Consider the following 19,978-nt stretch of genomic DNA (forward strand, 5'->3'; position numbering starts at 1 on the left):
AAATCCAATAGAAAATGTTTGGGGACTTATGAAGGAAAGTGTCAACAAGAAAAATCTGACAAATATTGCTGAAATGAAAGAAGAGGTGGTCCGATATTGGGACAGCATGGACCACGACTTTCTAACGTCTTTGATCAGTAGTATGCCCCGCCTGCATTGCTGCCCATGGTGACTTGACAAAATACTAACTGTTCACCTGTCTTTGAATCTGGAGTTATGTTCTGCTAATATTCACATTTAATACGTGAGTAATGAATGGAAAAATAATTTTTTTTACAATCTTTAAATTCTGAATAATTTCTGGTTGTACTGTATCTCAGTGGGCTCCATCATACAACCAGCATTAGTCCGAACTAGAACAAACAGCTACACATACATGTATTCACATTGCAACGTAAGTGAAACACGACATTAAACACCTTTTCGCACCACCTCATCTTACCCTGAAGAGTAAGTGAGTGAATTTAGTTGTACGCCGCTTTTAGCAATATTCCAGCAATATCATAGCGGGGGGACACCGGAAATGGGCTTCACAAATTGTACCTGTGTGAGGAATCGTACCCGGTCATCGGCGTGAAGAGTAAATCACTAGGCTACCCCACCACCCCTTACCCAAAAGAAGACCTTGGGACAGAAATAGGTGCTGTTCGTGCAAGAGTCAGCCTTATTAAGTGAGTGGGTGGTTTCTTTGTGTTTTGCATGACCCGACTGCACCCCGCCTGGAGTCCAAATATTTTGTTTCAAAATAACCCTGCTATTTTTTCCGAACTTGATAACATAACTGTTTTCCCTTTCAGCACTTATATTGCTTTTATGAATGTTACAAAACAATATTAAAGTTTTAGTATATTTCTGTTTATCTATGAAAGATATACAAAATGGAATTTGAGCTCATGTATAAAGAAAATTCACGGCTTACAGCATTCCATGTACCTCTGACTTAGTTACCCATGAAAGCAATGACTTTGCAACTTCCCCGTCCTGCTGCAAATACATCTTCTTTTATAGACACTACAGGTGTCGCAACGTTGATTTCGGGTAATTATTTTCTAATCCGGAATTACCATTTGTTTTGGATTATTTCAGCAAACCTTCTTTTCTTCTATGAAAATGTTTAACCAAATTATATTTAGCTGCTGGTAATGACTGCACACCGACTTGTGCAAAGACACAATATTAAAACGATTTGAGGTTTGAGGTTTGCGCCAATTCTTGTTATTTTTTTATATTTAAGCACGTTTTTATCCGTTCTACCAATCAACTTTCTCCAGTATTTCCATATATACAGGAAATGCCAAAATATCACAGAGGAATGTAAAATTGGCTTTCATTTCAGGTGTTGATTCGTCTGTTTGGAAATTTCGGTTTCCCATTCAGTGGTTTGACTGGAGTTTGACTAGCAGACGACGCATCTTGCTGACAATAGTTGTGCGGAAGATACGATTCTGCTTTATGTGAGTTTATTTACTAATGCAGCAGTTATACAGCTTCATATTAACTCCAGACCACCCATTTCATTTTATCGTGTGTTTGCAGTCGCGCTATACCTTCATAAAAGCGAGTATTTACCAGAAAACTGTTGACCCGGCTATGTCTCGTTTCCGGTTGCGCATGTGCAGAGTGATTATGATGGCCGACGAGAAGGTGGAAGTGAAGATGTGAGTGAAAATTGTTTTTGTTGAATAGTTTCACACTTGTCTTCAATAGCAAAATGTACTATTGGTATATGATATGTATACGTAACAAGAACATCCATGCTTCGTTTTTGTAGTAACTCATAGCTTGTGTTGAAAATATTTTGTGTTGTAAAAAGTCTAGTTAATCGTTTGACAATTTTTTGGATATGTCAACATTGACAAGTGAAGAACACAAACAGACCTACAAACAACAACATAGGTTACGTGAGTTTCAGCCGTACGTGTAGTCTAAAAAATCAGTGAGTCAGAGATTCTCATGGTAACAATGCATCTTTTTATTGTCCTCACTTTGCCTTTGATTATTTGCTACAATGAGTCGATTTGGTTAATTTTGCTTCAGTCACTTAATCAGAATTTGTTAGAAGTTATTGATGTTATTGATTGTTAAACAATGTTAATAACCCTGAATGTTGGAATTATTGCATGAATTGTACATATTCTAATCACTTGAATATGTGAGCTACATGTAAAATAATGCCAGGGTGTATGAGAAGGCTTGTTCACATATCTATTTGCTTATTAATCAGACTGCAGCTTGGCTTAATGGAGGTGTGTTAGTTGTTTGATTTGTGATCATTGTTGCATTCACTGATCTGTGATATGATGCTAACTATTGTTTACATCCTTAAATGACTGATCTCACTTTTGCAGGTAGATGGTGCTTTATGTCAGTCATCTAGACACTCCCACTCTTTGTGTCTTTTAACAATGGATACCACTAGAGGATAAATCACAAATATTGATTGTAACTGGCCTTGACCTACGAACCAATTAACTGTAGAATATTTCCTCAACTTTCATCAGTCAAGGTGAGTTCAGAGATTTGTTTTTCTTCTGTTTATCTTGTTATTTCATTTGAATATTATTAAATAAAGTCTTGTGCTGACATCTCAACTGTTACACATTTGTTTCATGTGCTGATATGAAATACTGTACATATTGGGGCATATAACTACAAGGCACAAAAAATTGCTAAGCAGCATAAGCCTGCTTCTCTGATCCAATGTTGGTTCAAATCCTAGATTGTTTCTAGACTTGTCAGAACCATCCCCATGTTTACTGTGTTGTTCAGACTGGTAGGTACCTGAGACCTGTATCAATGTAGGTTTTCCACCTGCCTCAAGCTGACACGTTTTATTGCTGAAGTATATAATACTTCAAAGCAGCAATTAATGAAATTAAGAACTAGTGCCTCGCGTTATGATACAATGTTAGCAGGCACACAGCCAAGTGTGTCATGGTCTGAATACACTGCAATATCTTGGGTAGCCTAGGGGTTAAATCGTTCACTCATCATGCTGAAGGCCCAGGTTCGATTATCGACATGGGCACAATATGTGAAGCCCATTTCTGGTGTCCCACGCCATGATATTGCTGGAATATTGCTGAAAGCAGCATAAAACCCAAATTGCTCACTCACTCACTTTGGAAGCAATGACTAACAAAATGATAACAAACATGACAAATACCATTCTGTGAAAGTTAAAGATTTTGGTCTACATCCACAAAGCAATCATAGCACTAAAACCGTCATAAGTCTCGGTTAAAGTCTAGGAGGTAGAGATGTCTTTTATCTACTTCTGCTAAGCATGATCAAAGACTGTCACAAGTTTACATATTATGTCATTACTAAAAATATGTTCAGACTAAGTTGTTCTATATCAGAAATGTGCTGGAAATTTTACTTAAATGTGTACTTTGATCCAACAAACTTATAGCTTTAAGTTTATCTACATTATTAGAACCAATGAAATGTGTTGGTACTAAATTGGTAATTTTGCAAGCAAATAATTCATCTAACATGCTTATTGGCAACAGAATTCTAAAGAGAGGGCACCATTTGTAAATTGAGCATGTTTCCAAATAAAGAACAGGATAAAATACAAAAGTAAAGTTAGCATGATGTGTCACATTTTATCAGTAATTTTACTTGATGATATTCTTTGCTACTATAATCATGGTAAAGGTGGTGTTTACAACTGATAGCAACCAATTAATCATTGTGTTGTACTTGACACAAACTGTTGTAGAATATATTGTGTAATACTGAGAATAGCATAGCAACCAATTAATCAGCATGTACTTGACACATACTGTTGTAGAATACATTGTGTAATACTGAGAACAGCATAGCAACCAATTAATCATCGTGTTGTACTTGACACAAACTCTTGTAGAATACATTGTGTAATACTGAGAACAGCATAGCAACCAATTAATCATCATGTTGTACTTGACGCAAACTGTTGTAGAATACATTGTGTAATACTGAGAACAGCATAGCAACCAAGTAATCATCATGTTGTACTTGACACAAACTGTTATAGAATACATTGTGTAATACTGAGAATAGCATAGCAACCAATTAATCATCGTGTTGTACTTGACACATACTGTTGTAGAATATATTGTGTAATACTGAGAACTGCATAGCAACCAATTAATCATCGTGTTGTACTTGACACAAACTGTTGTAGAATACATTGTGTAATACTGAGATCAGCATAGCAACCAATTAATCATCGTGTTGTACTTGACACAAACTGTTGTAGAATACATTGTGTTGTACTTGACACAAACTGTTGTAGAATACATTGTGTAATACTGAGAACAGCATAGCAACCAATTAATCATCATGTTGTACTTGACACAAACTGTTATAGAATACATTGTATAATACTGTGAACAGCATAGCAACCAATTAATCATCATGTTGTACTTGACACTCATCATGTTGTACTTGACACAAACTGTTATAGAATACATTGTGTAATACTGAGAACAGCATAGCAACCAATTAATCATCGTGTGGTACTTGACACATAGGTGTCCTCCCATTACACAGACAGGCAGTTCGTTGACACATAGGTGCAGACGCATTAAAACAACAACATTTATGGTTCAATGCACAGGTGAGCTACTGTCTGTTACCTACACATTACAATGGAATAGTCCAAATAAAAACACAAGAATAAATAACTGGAGCTATAATATTTACTTTGAGGGATAGCCGAAAAGACATTAATTTTAATATTGATTGCTGCAATATAAAAATAGTTGATTTTCATAAACTTTTGGGTTTAACTATTCTTGTCTAACGGGAGTCAGTGGCATCATATTGAAAGCATTGTCGAAAGACATCTAAAATGGTTGGAGCATTTCAGAAATTAAAGTTCCTACTAAATAGAACAACACCAGATTCTCTTCAGGATTTACACCCACCTGTAGTAGGCAACCGGACCTGTTTTGAGTTAAAAAAACTCGAATAATTTTATCCAACATGTACCAGACTGAGGTACAATCTTATATTCCATCAGCAGTTAAAATGTGGAATAGTATTCCCGTAGCTATTTGAAATTGCGACTTTATTGCATCATTTAAATCTTATATCCATGTGAAAGAAAAATGTGCACCTAATTACTGTTCATATGCAATAAGGGAGTTAAATGTTTTGCACACAAGATTAAGATACATGGTTAGTACACTTAATTATGATTTATTTAGAGTAAATATAAATAAAATGGCTCATCATGTCAATGTGGCAATGGATGTGAGAATGTTTTTCATTACTTCCTTGAATGTCATTTGTACACTATTCAAAGACACAAACTGTTACAATCTGTAAAAATTAGATCACTGATTGGTATTAATCTTATCTTACATGGCCATGCAGGTCTCTCAAATACTGAAAATCAGAATGTTTTCTAATATGTACATAGCTATATAGCTCAAACAAAACGTTTTCTCACTTAAATTCCGTTGTATATATCCTATTATTGGGAGAAGGCTTTTCAAAGTTAAATAGCTTAACCCTTTTTTGAATGAATATAATATGTTTTAATTATTTCAGTTCTATTTACATACAATCAAACTTCTCAGTAACGGACCTGTTTCAGGCTCACCCTACTCTACTCACTAGACAGTGGACTGTTCTATTATCATGATTATACCCATAGGTGTTACCTTGATTAACCTTCTTGTTCAGTGTCTTTCAACTGACTGTCTGTCAAATGGGTGTCTGTCAATTGGGAGATAACCGACACATACCATTACCAATATATTGTGTAATACTGAGAACAGCATAGCAACCAGTTAATCATCGTGTTGTACTTGACACTACTGTTGTAGAATACATTGTGTAATACTGAGAACAGCATAGCAACCAATTAATCATCGTGTTGTACTTGACACAAACTGTTGTAGAATACATTGTGTAATACTGAGAACAGCATAGCAACCAATTAATCATCATGTACTTGACACATACTGTTGTAGAATACATTGTGTAATACTGAGAACAGCATAGCAACCAATTAATCATCATGTACTTGACACAAACTGTTGTAGAATATATTGTGTAATACTGAGAACAGCATAGCAACCAATTAATCATCATGTTGTCACATCCAGAACTTTGTAGACAGTAGAGTCCATTATATAATACAGAGCAATCAAAAAAGCATATAACACTAACAGTATTTATTACCTACGAGGGCGAAAATATCGGGGTTCATATATTTCATATGATGCCCTAGGGCAAATATCACTTTGTCATAGTGACATAACATCATGAACAATGCTATGATGTCACGTTTCTTCTATGACATTGGGTTCTACATGCGGCTACGGCGGGTTGAAAGTAGGTTTAGGTTTATTTTCCTCAATTTGATGACTTCGGTAATAAATAGAATATTATATTCGTTCCCATATCATACTGTGTTTATGACGCTTGTGCCTAAACATCAGTATATCCCTCGCTCTCATTCGGGAAATACCAACATTTAAGCACTCATGTCGTAAACATAGTATGACATGGGCACTCATATAATATCCTCTATATATTGCACATCCAGTTTTAGAATCCATTATGTAATACAGAGAACAGTGTAACAACCAATCAAAAAGCATGTAATGTAACTGTATATATTGTATATATACAGAGAACAGTGTAACAACCAATCAAAAGCATGTAACTGTATATCATGTATATATTGCACATCCAGTTGTAGAATCCATTATATAATACAGAGAACAGTGTAACAACCAATCAAAAAGCATGTAACTGTATATCATGTATATATTGCACATCCAGTTGTAGAATCCATTATGTAATACAGAGAACAGTGTAACAACCAATCAAAAAGCATGTAACTGTATATCATGTATATATTGCACATCCAGTTGTAGAATCCATTATGTAATACAGAGAACAGTGTAACAACCAATCAAAAAGCATGTAACTGTATATCATGTATATATTGCACATCCAGTTGTAGAATCCATTATGTAATACAGAGAACAGTGTAACAACCAATCAAAAAGCATGTAACTGTATATCATGTATATATTGCACATCAAGTTGTAGAATCCATTATGTTATACAGAGAACAGTGTAACAACCAATCAAAAAGCATGTAACTGTATATCATGTATATATTGCACATCCAGTTGTAGAATCCATTATGTAATACAGAACAGTGTAACAACCAATCAAAAAGCATGTAACTGTATATCATGTATATATTGCACATCCAGTTGTAGAATCCATTATGTAATACAGAGAACAGTGTAACAACCAATCAAAAAGCATGTAACTGTATATATTGCACATCCAGTTGTAAATGTGTTATATAATACTATGTACAGTGAGACCTCGGATATCCGGACACATTTGTTTTCACGTAAATCATCCGGATAATTGAATATCCGGATATCTGGATTTTTGGTTTTCATTCACCTTTAGGATAATCCAAAATGATTATGATCATCAAGCCTTTATTGTACATGTATAGACATTAAAAAACAGCATCACAACATAATAATCATACCTTTACAATTATTCAGTTTTGAAAAAGTCTTTCATTGAGGACTGCTTACACTGGGTGCCGCTGCTTTGCAACACGATAGAGAACATTTTGACTTGAATATCGAGACACTGCACTTTTATTGCTTTGGCTGAATAAACAACTTAACAGTTAGAACTCAATGTGTCAGCTAGGCCTACTAATCACCACCAATACCTTGCTGACCGATCATTCATCTGGATTAGCAGACCATGTCTTGTGTCAAAACACGTGGGACTCTCGTGCATCCCTTCACACGGTCAGCGGTAGATCAAAGCTTCGTGCGGATACGCGAGTCAATTTTGTGTTGATTTAGCCGGTTGGTTTGTAAAATATACCGTCCGGAAACGGAAACCGAATATCCATTATAGACAGTCACTTTTATAACGTAAGAGATTGGTTTTCTAAAAAGATTGACCGGAAGGCGAGGTTTCCTGATATCTGGGGTCCGGGTATCCGAGGTCTCACTGTACATTATAACAAGCAATATACAACATACTGTATATGTCACATTCAGTTTGATAATGTTTTATGTGATACCAAGAACAGCATAGCAACCAATTAATCAGCATGTTGTACATCTGACACATACAGGTGTAGAATCTGTCATGTAATACTGAAAACATAATCAAATCTATTTGGAGCTTGGTTACATGTGGATTTTATCATGCTAATGTAAACATTTGAATCCTCATGCTGTGGGTTCATTTCCAGATTCAACTTAGCACAGTTAAACAGAGTATGTTTATCTCCTAAATCATCTGGATCACAGGTTCACTGTGGGCATACCTGTTGTTTGGTGGAGCTGACAGTCACACTGTGATAATATACCCATGGTAGCCCCAAGTAGAATGTGTCACCAATGCTCCTTTACTTGTCATTAAGTACAAAGTTAGACATGGCCCATAGTTCATTAGCTTAAAGCAGTATGGAGGGACTTGTTTCTTATCAAATATGGCTATGTTACAAGTCTGCAAGTCTGAAATGAGAGGTTAAGTAATTTGGTATGACCAACGGTGTCTAACCCTGAAGAGGAAACTAAATTGCAAACCTACAGGGATTCTAGGTTAGAACAGGTACCGGTACCTTACCTTATATTCTACGGTCCATCAATTCATTATTACATCAAAACGTTTTGATTCATAAAGTTTTGTAGCTTCTCTTATTTTTTTATTTGTATCAACTGGCCACGAAACAAGACCAAGATAAATTGTTGATATCCATGATTGTTATTATTCAGAGATAACTTTATATAACCACTATAAATATTTACAACATTATGCACAAATGTGAACCTTCACATGTATTATGGAACGGCATTAATATAAGCCATTTAGGCTTGTTTGCCAATCCTTTTCTTTCTTCTTGAATAGAATAAAATATCTTTAAACCAGGTACCCGGTACCTTACAGCATGTGCTGGTCAGAGGAGGTGATTTTGTTGATGATTTGGATTTGTGTTTATGTCAATCACTGGATTGTCCATGTTGCCAGAGCCATACTCAGGGTAGTGACATATGTCTTTACACTGATTTTACAAAGGGGGTTAGTTTCCAGGCTACTGAAGAACTATTACAGCATATTCCTTTGACCGAACAAAATTAACATTTTTGAATCCTGATTACAGATAGTGCCATAACATCAGCCATGTTGACCATAAAAGCATGTGAATATTGCCACTGGTCTGAAGTGCAAGTCCAGTAAAATTCTGTTTGATCAAGTTACCTTGGTTAATAGTCACTATAATGACATTGCTGTCTAAGGGATAGTCTGTCGTACACACCCTGAAGCAAATATATCCAAGAAAGCCCACACAAGTCTAGAAAATGTGACAAGTCTAGATTTCCTCAGCTCTGAAAATGAAGAAAGTCTCAGGGCTCCTTTTCATTATTATTATTTTTTTTTTACTATGAACTTTTTTCAGTAAAATATGTTCATTTCAGAGACTAGTTGTTAGTCTATCTAAGGGAGTGAATATGATTTTACACCACTTTTAGCAGTGGGGATGCCTGAAATGGGCTTCATTCATTGTACCCACGTGGGAAATCAAACCCGTGTTTTCAGCATGATGAGGGAACCCTACCCACTTCCCCTGACCTCTACAGGAAAATAGTGCTAGGAGCAAGTAGACTTGAATGATTTTGGCACAGACTTGTATCCAGTGTTCAATATAAGGGGTGTCCATAAAGTTTGCCCTGTGTTATTTGATTGTAGGGAACCTAAATCATTTATGTTTGGTTTTTTTCACCATTGATCATTCTTGATATGATGTGTCACTGAATGGTGATTTCTGTTTCAGATTAAGTGTTATGTAAGGACCTCCTCACTGGAGTTCGGAGTGACCCTGACACCATGGAAGAGCCAGCAGGGAACCCCGCTCCAGGCAACATGTCAGGTGAGTGAGGGACTCCTATGCACTGGTGTAACCATGGCAGTGTCCATGTGCAGCCTTAAGTCGTGGTTGCATGTTCACAAAACTGTCCTATTGCTAGATAGTTGTCTTCACTCAAGGTTATCTTAAATTTAGGACAAATATTAAGACATAGTCGAACCTGTTGCATATATATATGTGTGTGCGTGTGTGTGATGAATGTTTGCGTAAGTGGAAGTGACAATTTCAGTCTTGGGAATCCTTGACAAGTCGATGATGTCATTGGGTACCCCTACCTTATTTTACTTCTTTCACATTACATGCCTTTGTCCTAGCTGGGAACTGTGTCTGCAGTTGAATAATGTCGGAATCAGTTTAGGACAACTTCAATAGCTGCTTTTATTGTGGCAGTTGTAATTTTAGAAGTAAATCGCTAAGGTTTGTCTTAGATAATGTGCTCACACTATTGGCCACTGGTTTGTCTGGTCAATGTATGTATAGTTGTATGGCTGATGTCTGAATGGATAGAATAAACGGCAATATGTCGAGATAAGAGTGCGTCACTATATCAATGTGAGCAAGGAACATTACATTTTGTGCAGTATTGTCATGCATGCCTTAACATCATGAATTATGGTATGTATGGGTAATTATTGTGCACACCTTTTAATAAGCACTGCAGTTAAGCTTGTGTGGAAATGTATTGTCGCAATAAAGTATTTCAATAGTAATGTTGTAAAAGCATACATTATATATATATTGTGTATGGTCCTTCTATTTTGAATTGCATTCCTTCATCAAACGAAATTACCACATTATGACTACACATTCTTGACAAGATATTCACATATGCTTGTAGGATGTAGGATTTCAAATTTCAAATGAAATTGCCAAGCTCAAACTTTTGGACAGTTATTTTCCTGTTACAGCAGATAGAGAGGTCAGTGTTTAGGGCGAACCCTAGTCTGTCTCACAGTCCCTGAACCATATTATTTTCCCCAATGCTTAGCCCTCCCTGCAATGCTAAAGCCCTAAATGAAGCAAGTCTAGATTTCCTCAGGTTCCTGAATCTCTGGTCTCTGGGGCTCCTTTTCAACTTAAATGGGTTTATTTGCTACTATCACAATTATATGTATTCAGGGACTAAACGTTAGTCTATGCTAACCCTAACTGACTTTTCTACTGACATTTGACCTTGACCTTGCCTTCATCACTAGCAGATGACCCCACCCATTTATTTTTATGGCCCTTTAACTTGAGTATCTCTGTTGACAACTGTTGACATAGAGTGCTCCCTGTCAAGTGTATTGATAAGGCCATTTATCAGTTACAGGATGTGCCTGTAGTCTTATCCTGGCAATAATACAATGTTCTTGCACCAATAACAGTCAATATATTCACAGTTGTTTGTGGCTGCTAGTTTGCCATCATGCATTTTTAGAAGTAAATTACAAGCAGTATATCTATTTGACAGAGGCTTATTTATTTATATTTATTGTATTTTATATCAGGGATAAACCTGCTCAGAAAAGATATAGGAAAAAATCTCACATGGGACCAAAAACATGAGATATTTTCAAATCTTATGAGATTTAACTGTTCATGATCGTTCACAAGAAAAGGAATAAACGACAAATAGGACATTGTCATATGTATTTAACTCTTTCAACACCAGTCAACCAGAGGCATTTACTACCATGACACCGAGTTCCTGAGACTCTGAGGTCATAGATGAAGCCTATGTTTATCAAGGAAAATATCAGCTTGCAAAACATTATTGCTACACCATTTGAAAGGTCTAATCCTACTGTTTATAAATATGAAATTTATTTTTTATCATATTATTCAAATAATACAACTACAACGTAAATGAGTTAATATTTAATGAAAATGCAAGCTTACACATTCATAATGTCCAGTTGAACCACGAAGGAAGCAAAAAATGCGGCGATTTTTTTCCATTTGTAACTTGTCATAATATCCCCTTACCTTTTTCTTTTATATTTCCATTTTTACGTAATGGGAAAATTATTATAAACAGATTTCTCAAATAATATGCATGGTCCGAGGTTGTCTGTTTCCCGATACCAGTGGCTTTCCGTTCAGTAACGTGATACAACAGTGGGAAATACCTCCGTTTTGGAAGCTTCGTACGAATAACATGTGAGGCAATTCGTTTGATGGCAGGTATTGTTCGAAAGCTCTGAACATCAACAATATCACTGCACACTTGCTAAGAGTATTTTCGATTTTATTGGATAATGACGCTTTTCTGCCACAGTCTGCTATGAGGATCGTGATTGGTCATTATAAGGCACGTGACCTAAGGCAGCCAATCATAAGACAGCAATGGATACCGTCCTCGAAAACGAAAACTTTTAGATTCAGACGAAAGTTTTGGGCAAAACATGCTATTCTGAATGTGTTACGCAAAATATCACCACATATACGTATATTATGGAACTTAGTGGTTGTATCGTGCTAAGTTATGACCTGTGACAAAAAGGCTTCATGCATATATTTTAGTATTAAACATCGTGTACGAGAGCTAAGTTCGAGGCGATGAAAGCCGAGATGTCACTTGAATTACAGTACACGATCGCACAAAAAAGATGGAAATAGTAAGTTGTAATGCATGTTTGACAACTTTTATGAGTACTGTTGTTGATTTTATTCTTCCGTTTATTCAATTTGTTTAATAAAGTGTTTTCAGACATTGTTAAAAGTGACAGATTTAATAAATGAATCATAGGTTAGTTAGGTTCCTAAAATTATATGATATATCATTTTTATGCGACTACTGCCTGGCCAGTTCACCGGCCTACGGTGTCTGGGGACTCGTGACGTCTTGGCCGGTTTTCTGGCCTACGGTGTTGAATGGGTAAAGCAACTTCAAGTTGATGGTTTCGTTAGCAGACCCTTTTTGGGAGGCATGATGTTGCAGAACACAACTTCCGAATGCGAACTCTGTACAGCGTCGTACAGTGCATAAACAACACTGTACTTCGAGGTTCAGAATTTACCATACTCCTTGCAGCGCAGCTCGTTTTGTACAGCACCTCCATACCGGAAGTTTAAAAATAGGTAGAAATCAACAGGAATATCTTTGACAGAACAAAATAACGACAAAGCCTTTGTCAGTAAAATAGATTTAAACATTTTATTATTTCTTATCGTACAAGGGAGCAGGATGCGATTTTAAATCGCTGCAGATAAATTTGAGTGAAATTTTATAGCAATTGATGCGAGAAAATCGCGATATCGCGGCCCAAGTCAATCCCTGTAATATGAAGGTTTGAACAAAAGTGATTTTATTGTGCAATTTTCTCTTTTCATATTTGTGAGAAGTATTCGGTTTATCAAGGTTTCAGATTGGTCGATTTTCTTGGCCATTGACCTTGTTGACTGATTGTCATTCATAGTGTCTTAATGATTTGGTTCAAATTTGGTAACAATAGAAATGTGATTAAAATGTGTTCTGTCGAAAATTGATGTCATTAAAATGTTCCAATTAGTTGGTCTCCAGTAAGATGGCAAATTTATATCTACTTGTTTAACTAATGACAAATCTTCAGGCGTGTCTGAAAGAATCTGAAGTACTTAAAATGCCCAAACACGGTTGTTGAAATTGGTTCTTAAAGTTATTGCAAAGACGAGCTCATCCTGACTTCCTTAAACCAGTGGGGGTGGTGGGGTAGCCTGATGGTTAAAACGCTCACTCGTCACGCTGTATTATTATAGTGTCATACAATCCAATGATTAACATCATGAGCATCAAGCCACACTCATCGGAAACGAAGACAGTGAAAATTTAGACAGTTAAGATTCTTATGTTTTGATTCAAGCAGCAGTGTCTTTAGTTTAAAGCCACCCTGAGAGTCTGGACCTTCCAACCTGATTGATAATATGACCCGCTATATATTGGCAGTGTGTATATCATGTCATGACCATACATTCCAGTGATTGATGTCATGAGCATCAAGTCATGCTCATAGGAAACACTCTGAAACAGGGGCCGTATGGTAGCCTGATAGTTAAAGCGTTCGCTCATCATGGGGTGTGATTCCCCACATGGACACAATGTGTGAAGCCCATTTCTGGTGTCCCCCGCCGTGATATTGCTGGAATATTGCTAAAAGCTATGTAAAACCAAACTCACTCTCTCACTCACTCCTTAAGTTACCAGCAGTAAACACTAAACAATCATACCATTCACTCTTCTGCATGTGATACCCTCTGACGAGTCTGAGGGCCTCTGACACAAACCAGCTGGCGGCCATAGCAAGTTTTATTCAAATCATTGATGATTGAAACACTGTACACATGTATATGAAATTAAAGATTTCCCTTATTACACATAAACAATGTTTCAGTTTTCACACAGCTGTGAATTACGGTTATTACAGTGTCTGGACCTAGACTGGAACTTGGCACTGGACCAACAGTTGGAGAGATATTAAACCTGATTATCTGTTGTTAGCTTGGAGTCAGTAGCTGATTCACATATCTGTGGCTTGTTTTTAGCTTTATAATATTGATGTCACAATGTCAGGGCAACATTTGTAGTAATCCTGTCAAAATCTGATGTTGCATGATTAGTCAGCATGTTTGGACTTTAACTTGCTCCAGGTTGGTTGGAGGAAAGGTAGCTCTGTTGTGACCTGTAATGGAATGTCGACAGATACTGGTTTGTTAGTAGCTCAAATCTTTGTGATTTTAATGAAATTGCAAATGGAAGGAATAATAAACAAGTTTGTCCCTGACAGTAGGGAGCTGTCAAAATGTGCCCATTATGTGGAGATTTATCACAGTGTTGTGTTTGAATGACGGAAAAAAAGCCATTAAATGGCATATCAAGACCATTATTTCGGACATATATTGGGACATAGATGCTGGTGCCCATGCTGTTTAAGGTGCTGCAATTTCTGTGCAGGTGCTTCCTTGTGGCATGCCAGAAACCTTTGATCATACCCGATATCATGGATGGTTGCTCTTACTCCCAGTCACTGGCTTGTCTTGTCCAGAGTTCATTATTTGCAGATGTGCAAGTTATGTTCGCTCGTCACGTCAAAGGCCCAGGTTCAATTACTCACATGGGTACAATGTGTGAAGTCCATTTCTGATGTCCCCTGTCGTGATCTTGCTGGAATATTGCTGAAATTGGCGTAAATCCATTGTTACTCACTTATCCCAGTTTGTCCTGGTCATGTTTCTTTGTTTGTCACCATCACACACATACCAAAGTGGTAAGCGTCTTAGGCCTGCATCAAACTCGCACTTTCCACTCGAATCAAGCTGACACATGACCAAACTGAAATAATGTTACTAACGGTATTAAACCAGATTCCATCAGATTGGTGCTTAACTTTGCATGCCATGGCATGAATGAAATATTTTCAGGCATGGCTAAAATAATACCCACTATGATTCATTATTCCCCGTCGCATGTTTAGCGCAGAGCGGGGGATATAGTATTAGGCTCCGTCCGTACGAATTGGAATATCTTAAGAACCGTTGACTAGATTCTTTTCATACTTCATACCTAGGTTCATCACAGTATGCGAAAGGTCCCAGTCAGGTTTGGTGACCGTGACCTTCTTTTCAAGGTCACAAGGGGACTTTTGTTTTATCCTTGTCAGCGGGATATCTCAAGAACCGTTTACTGGATTTTCTGCATATTTGCCACCAAGCTTCATCTTGGGAAGGCGCAGGGCCCAGTCGATTTTGGTGACCTTCACTTAATTTTCAAGGTCATGGCGACACTTTGAAGATTTCAGCATGTAAACCTGCATGTTAAGCTATCTCAAGAACCGTTCACTGGATTCACTGTTTTTTGATAAGCAATTTCTTTATTACTATTTTTTGCATATTTCATACACCATGACATTCATGTCAAGGTCAAAGTGAGTCTTGAAAATATTTGTGTGTTTGAACAGCTACAGAAGGAGATATCAAGAGAGGTTTTAACTTCATTTAACTTCATCTTAAACTATGACCTTCACTTTCATTCCTTTGATTAGATCATTTGCGGCGAGGGATTATGTCACCTTAGTGACAACTGCTTGTTTAATGTAAAATGTGATACATTTGACCAACACAAATGATTCTATACCTATATTTTTTTTTAACCCATCAATCAATTTATCAGTGGAACGCGCAATCTCACAACTTGACCTGGGTGTGGCTAATCTGAAGACCTGTGCGAATAACAGGAAATCACATTTTGGATGATAACATAGTTTGTGGGTTAGTTGATCATGTTTATGGGTCCACGACAAATGAATCTGCAGTCATGATAATGTTTAGGGAATCCAGCTCTCAGGTTCCATTAATTAATTATAGTATAATCATATTATTTTTATGATTTTAGTCATGCAGCCAAGGCACAGTGAAAATATTTCATCAGTGCCTTTTCAATATTTACCGTGCCATGGCACAACGAATTAATCACTATTTCGATCACTGCATCCTATCCAAGACATATTTTGTCTATTTTGGTAGTTATATATTAGAATGTCATATCAGCAGGTGATAAAATCAAGAAAAAGTCTTAATGCTGTTTGTCTTTCATTCAAGGTACCATTCTAGGTATCATATTTGTGATATATTATGTCATTCACATTAGTCTTGGGAATGGTCATGAAATTTAGCAGTCAGTGGAAAAATTGTTAGACACTCCTTAGCATAACCTTCAGTTCATTCAGATTGTTATCAAATCAATTGTTCTTAGCAGAGCTTACTATAACCACAAAGTTTTAGTAGAATCATGTATAGACTTCTTCACAAACCGATACACAGATCATGCTACTACCAACCAATGTACGTGCCAACCTAAGGATTATTAAATTTTCCTCAATATTTTAGGTAAAACATTTTTTTGAACAAGTGATTGCCAGGCAACATCACTTATGTTATAATTCAAATATAATTCTACCCAAACCCCATCCTGTAGTTGTTTGTTATCTTTTAAAGTGGATTGATGAAGGTGAGCATGGTGAGTGGTTACCTCTGCTAAATAATGTATTGGAAGCTTATGTGAATATTGAGGCTGTTCAATAGAAAACACAACATGTACCCAACACAAAAAATCTCATGTATCGGATGAGCACCCAATAGTTAAATCAGGATTTTGATACTTTATTGAGAGCTTGACAACTTGGCAATCAGCCAGTTGCCTTGGCTGTAGGGAAACATGTATAGTTGATTAGCTCTGGCTGTGAGGCAAAAGGTGTTTGACAATGTGCTAGATTATCGGTGTAAATCATTGAAGGCTTTCGCATACTCAGACCATTGATGCTCACTTCAGACTTACATTTTCTCTTTGGAAGTTTTTCATTCTCATGGATATCTCAAAGTAGAAATACATCCAAGCTGTTGAGTCATCATGACAAACATCGAAATCACATGACTAAAAGTCAAGTGACCTGATTTTCCAGCATTCAGTTTGTCATACACATCTTCTCGTCCAAAACCAACCAATAAAGACGCCCCAACTTGTTCAAGAGATTATACAAAATTCAGCCATGACAGCTGTTTTGTTCAAAATGGCAATAAAAGTGGTCACTGTGTTAATAGCAGTGGAGCTTAGCATAAATGTTTCTTTTGGGGTTTTGAATCCAGACAAGCACATTCCAGTGATTGACACCTTGAGCATCGAACTACGCTTTCTTACGGCCGTTACCCATACGTTTCAGATTTAGAAGAATGAAATTTAGTGTTTGTGTAGTTCATTGTGGGGCTCAGCTGTTGTCATGTATTTGTCTAGACTTCTGTGTGATATTTTGAATTATGACTTTAATTTTACCTTTGCATTCTGGAATATACACTGTGAGATTCTGGTTTAAGGTGTTGTACTTAGCAGTGTTTGTTGGTTGTGAGAGGTGGCCGACTTAAGCTGGTTGTCAGACTGATGATAACCTGTCATTATGTCCTGATGACTTGGACAGTTGCTCAGACTTGAATATTAACAGACCACCACCACCATCATCATGATCAGATAACTGCTTACTGCAACTTTTGGGGTGGTGGGGTAGCCTAGTGGTTAAAGCGTTTGCTTATCATGCCGAAGACCCGGGTTCAATGGGTACAATGTGTAAAGCCCATTTCTGGTGTCCTTAACCGTGATTTTGCTGGTATATTTGCTAAAAGCGGCGTAAAAGTAAACTCACTCACTACTGCAACTTTTAACAGCAAACAAACAAAATGGATTTTCCTTGCATTGTAAACATCATCTCAAAAGCCACTGTGCCAGCGCAGCTGAAACTTAACATGCTTGTTTCCACTAGTATGGACATGAGGTCCTTGATGCCCATTTGTAAAAGGCATATATCATTATTCTAAGCTGTTGATACATGGCCAGGTGAGCTATAGTGCTGTGTCATTATCTTTTAATAGCTGTAAGCATACTGTCTGGTTTCTGTTGAACTTATCTTTTTTAGACATTGATCAACAGTAGCAAATATTTTATCTATATAAAATTGCAATAATTCTTTGGGGTGTTTGACATCAAGTTTGTCAGTGATGTAAAATACTGACTTTGTGAACTTGTAGTTTTATTTCACCATGTGATCATAATAAATTCACACAATGGAGTAATGGAAAATAAAAGCATTGTTTGAAATTAAGGAGGTGATTCTGGTATTCTTGAAGTCATCTGTTGTTATCTGGATGTCCTTGTAATCTTGTAAATCGTACACATTTGTGTTGTGACGTCATGGTTGAATGCATACACTGTCAAAGGTATTAATGCTATGAAAGTCTTTAAGGCAGTGGGGTAGCCAAGTGGTTGAAGCGTTCTCTAATCCTGCCGAAGACCCTGGTTCGGTTCCCCACATTAGTACAATGTGTGAAGCCCATTTCTGGTATTTCAAAGCTGTGACATTGCTGGAATATTGCAAAGTGTCATAAAAACAAACGCACTCACTTTAAGGAGTTATTTCAAAGAATTTGATTTTGACATAAAGGTCGTTTTAGTGACTTTTCAGTTATCCATCAGGACAGATGTGAGGAACAATGTATGTTTGAGTGAGTGAGTGAGTTTAGTTTTACGCCACACTCCGCAATATTCCAGCTATATGGCCGCGGTCTGTAAATAATCGAGTCTGGACCAGACAATCAAGTGATCAACAGCATGAGCATCAATCTGTGCAATTGGGAACGGATGACATGTGCCAACAAAGTCAGCGAGCCTTACCACCCGATCCCTTTAGTCGCCTCTTACGACAAGCATGGGTTACTGAAGATCAATATTCTAACCCGGATCTTCACGGGTAACACAATGTATGTTTGATGACAACATGTCTGTGTATCTGGAACAAATGTTCAGTCTGTGATGAAATCATTGTGATTCGTAGGGATTAATCATACATGAAATGATGATCTGGTGTTTGTTTGAAGGTAGAGCAGAAAACATCAGAAATGTCTCTGTAAACATGCAGCTTAATTGTGTTAATGTGTTTGGCTGAGTTGATCCATGTTTCTGTTTCCTGATGTTGCTAAACATTATAGAAGCTTTCTAGCTAATGTTCTCCTACATTATGTCTATATACTCAAATGTGCACTTTGGCAAAATTTACAAGAATTCTGAGCAGTTTTCATGAATTGTCAGTTACTGTTGCACTCTGCAACTTTTCTCGAATGTTCCACTCGAATGTCGAGGTCACCTACAGATCATTCAGGTCCAGATCTGATGATTTACAGGCTGCTTTAGCAACCATATTGAGCTCTGTGATGACCTCAAGATTTATAGCCAGTTATGACCATGATCACTTATGCCTGCCTGTACCACAGTACTTCTGAGTGCCGAACATGACATATGGGATCACTTTCAGAACATTGTATTTTGCTAGCCTAGGCATACTAGACTGTACATAGAATACTACACGAGGTCTCATTACATATGAATTATACGAAACACGTGACCTTCCTATGGTTTCTGAGCTTGCTTTCGAGATTCGTATAATTCGTATGTTATGGACCGAGTGTGGTATTTTATTTATTACTCACGTCTTACATGCATTAAATTGACAAAATAGCGTATTTTTATTATTATTTTTATTGTTTCAAACC

General features: G+C 36.9%; 1 protein-coding gene across 1 annotated transcript in view; it reads left to right on the forward strand.

Moving 5' to 3' along the window:
- The first annotated feature begins 1,617 nt into the window (after positions 1-1,617).
- Positions 1,618-19,978, forward strand: part of LOC124271870 (calmodulin-binding transcription activator 1-like) — a 47,668-nt gene continuing 29,307 nt past the window's right edge. The window contains 3 exon segments of the mRNA XM_046707026.1: positions 1,618-1,658; positions 2,349-2,506; positions 9,839-9,934. Of these exon segments, the coding sequence (XP_046562982.1) occupies positions 9,892-9,934 (43 nt within the window). The 5' untranslated portion in view covers positions 1,618-1,658; positions 2,349-2,506; positions 9,839-9,891.

This window comes from Haliotis rubra, unplaced genomic scaffold, assembly GCF_003918875.1.
Source record: "Haliotis rubra isolate DU_JTF1 unplaced genomic scaffold, ASM391887v1 Scf164, whole genome shotgun sequence".
NCBI lineage: Eukaryota > Metazoa > Mollusca > Gastropoda > Lepetellida > Haliotidae > Haliotis > Haliotis rubra.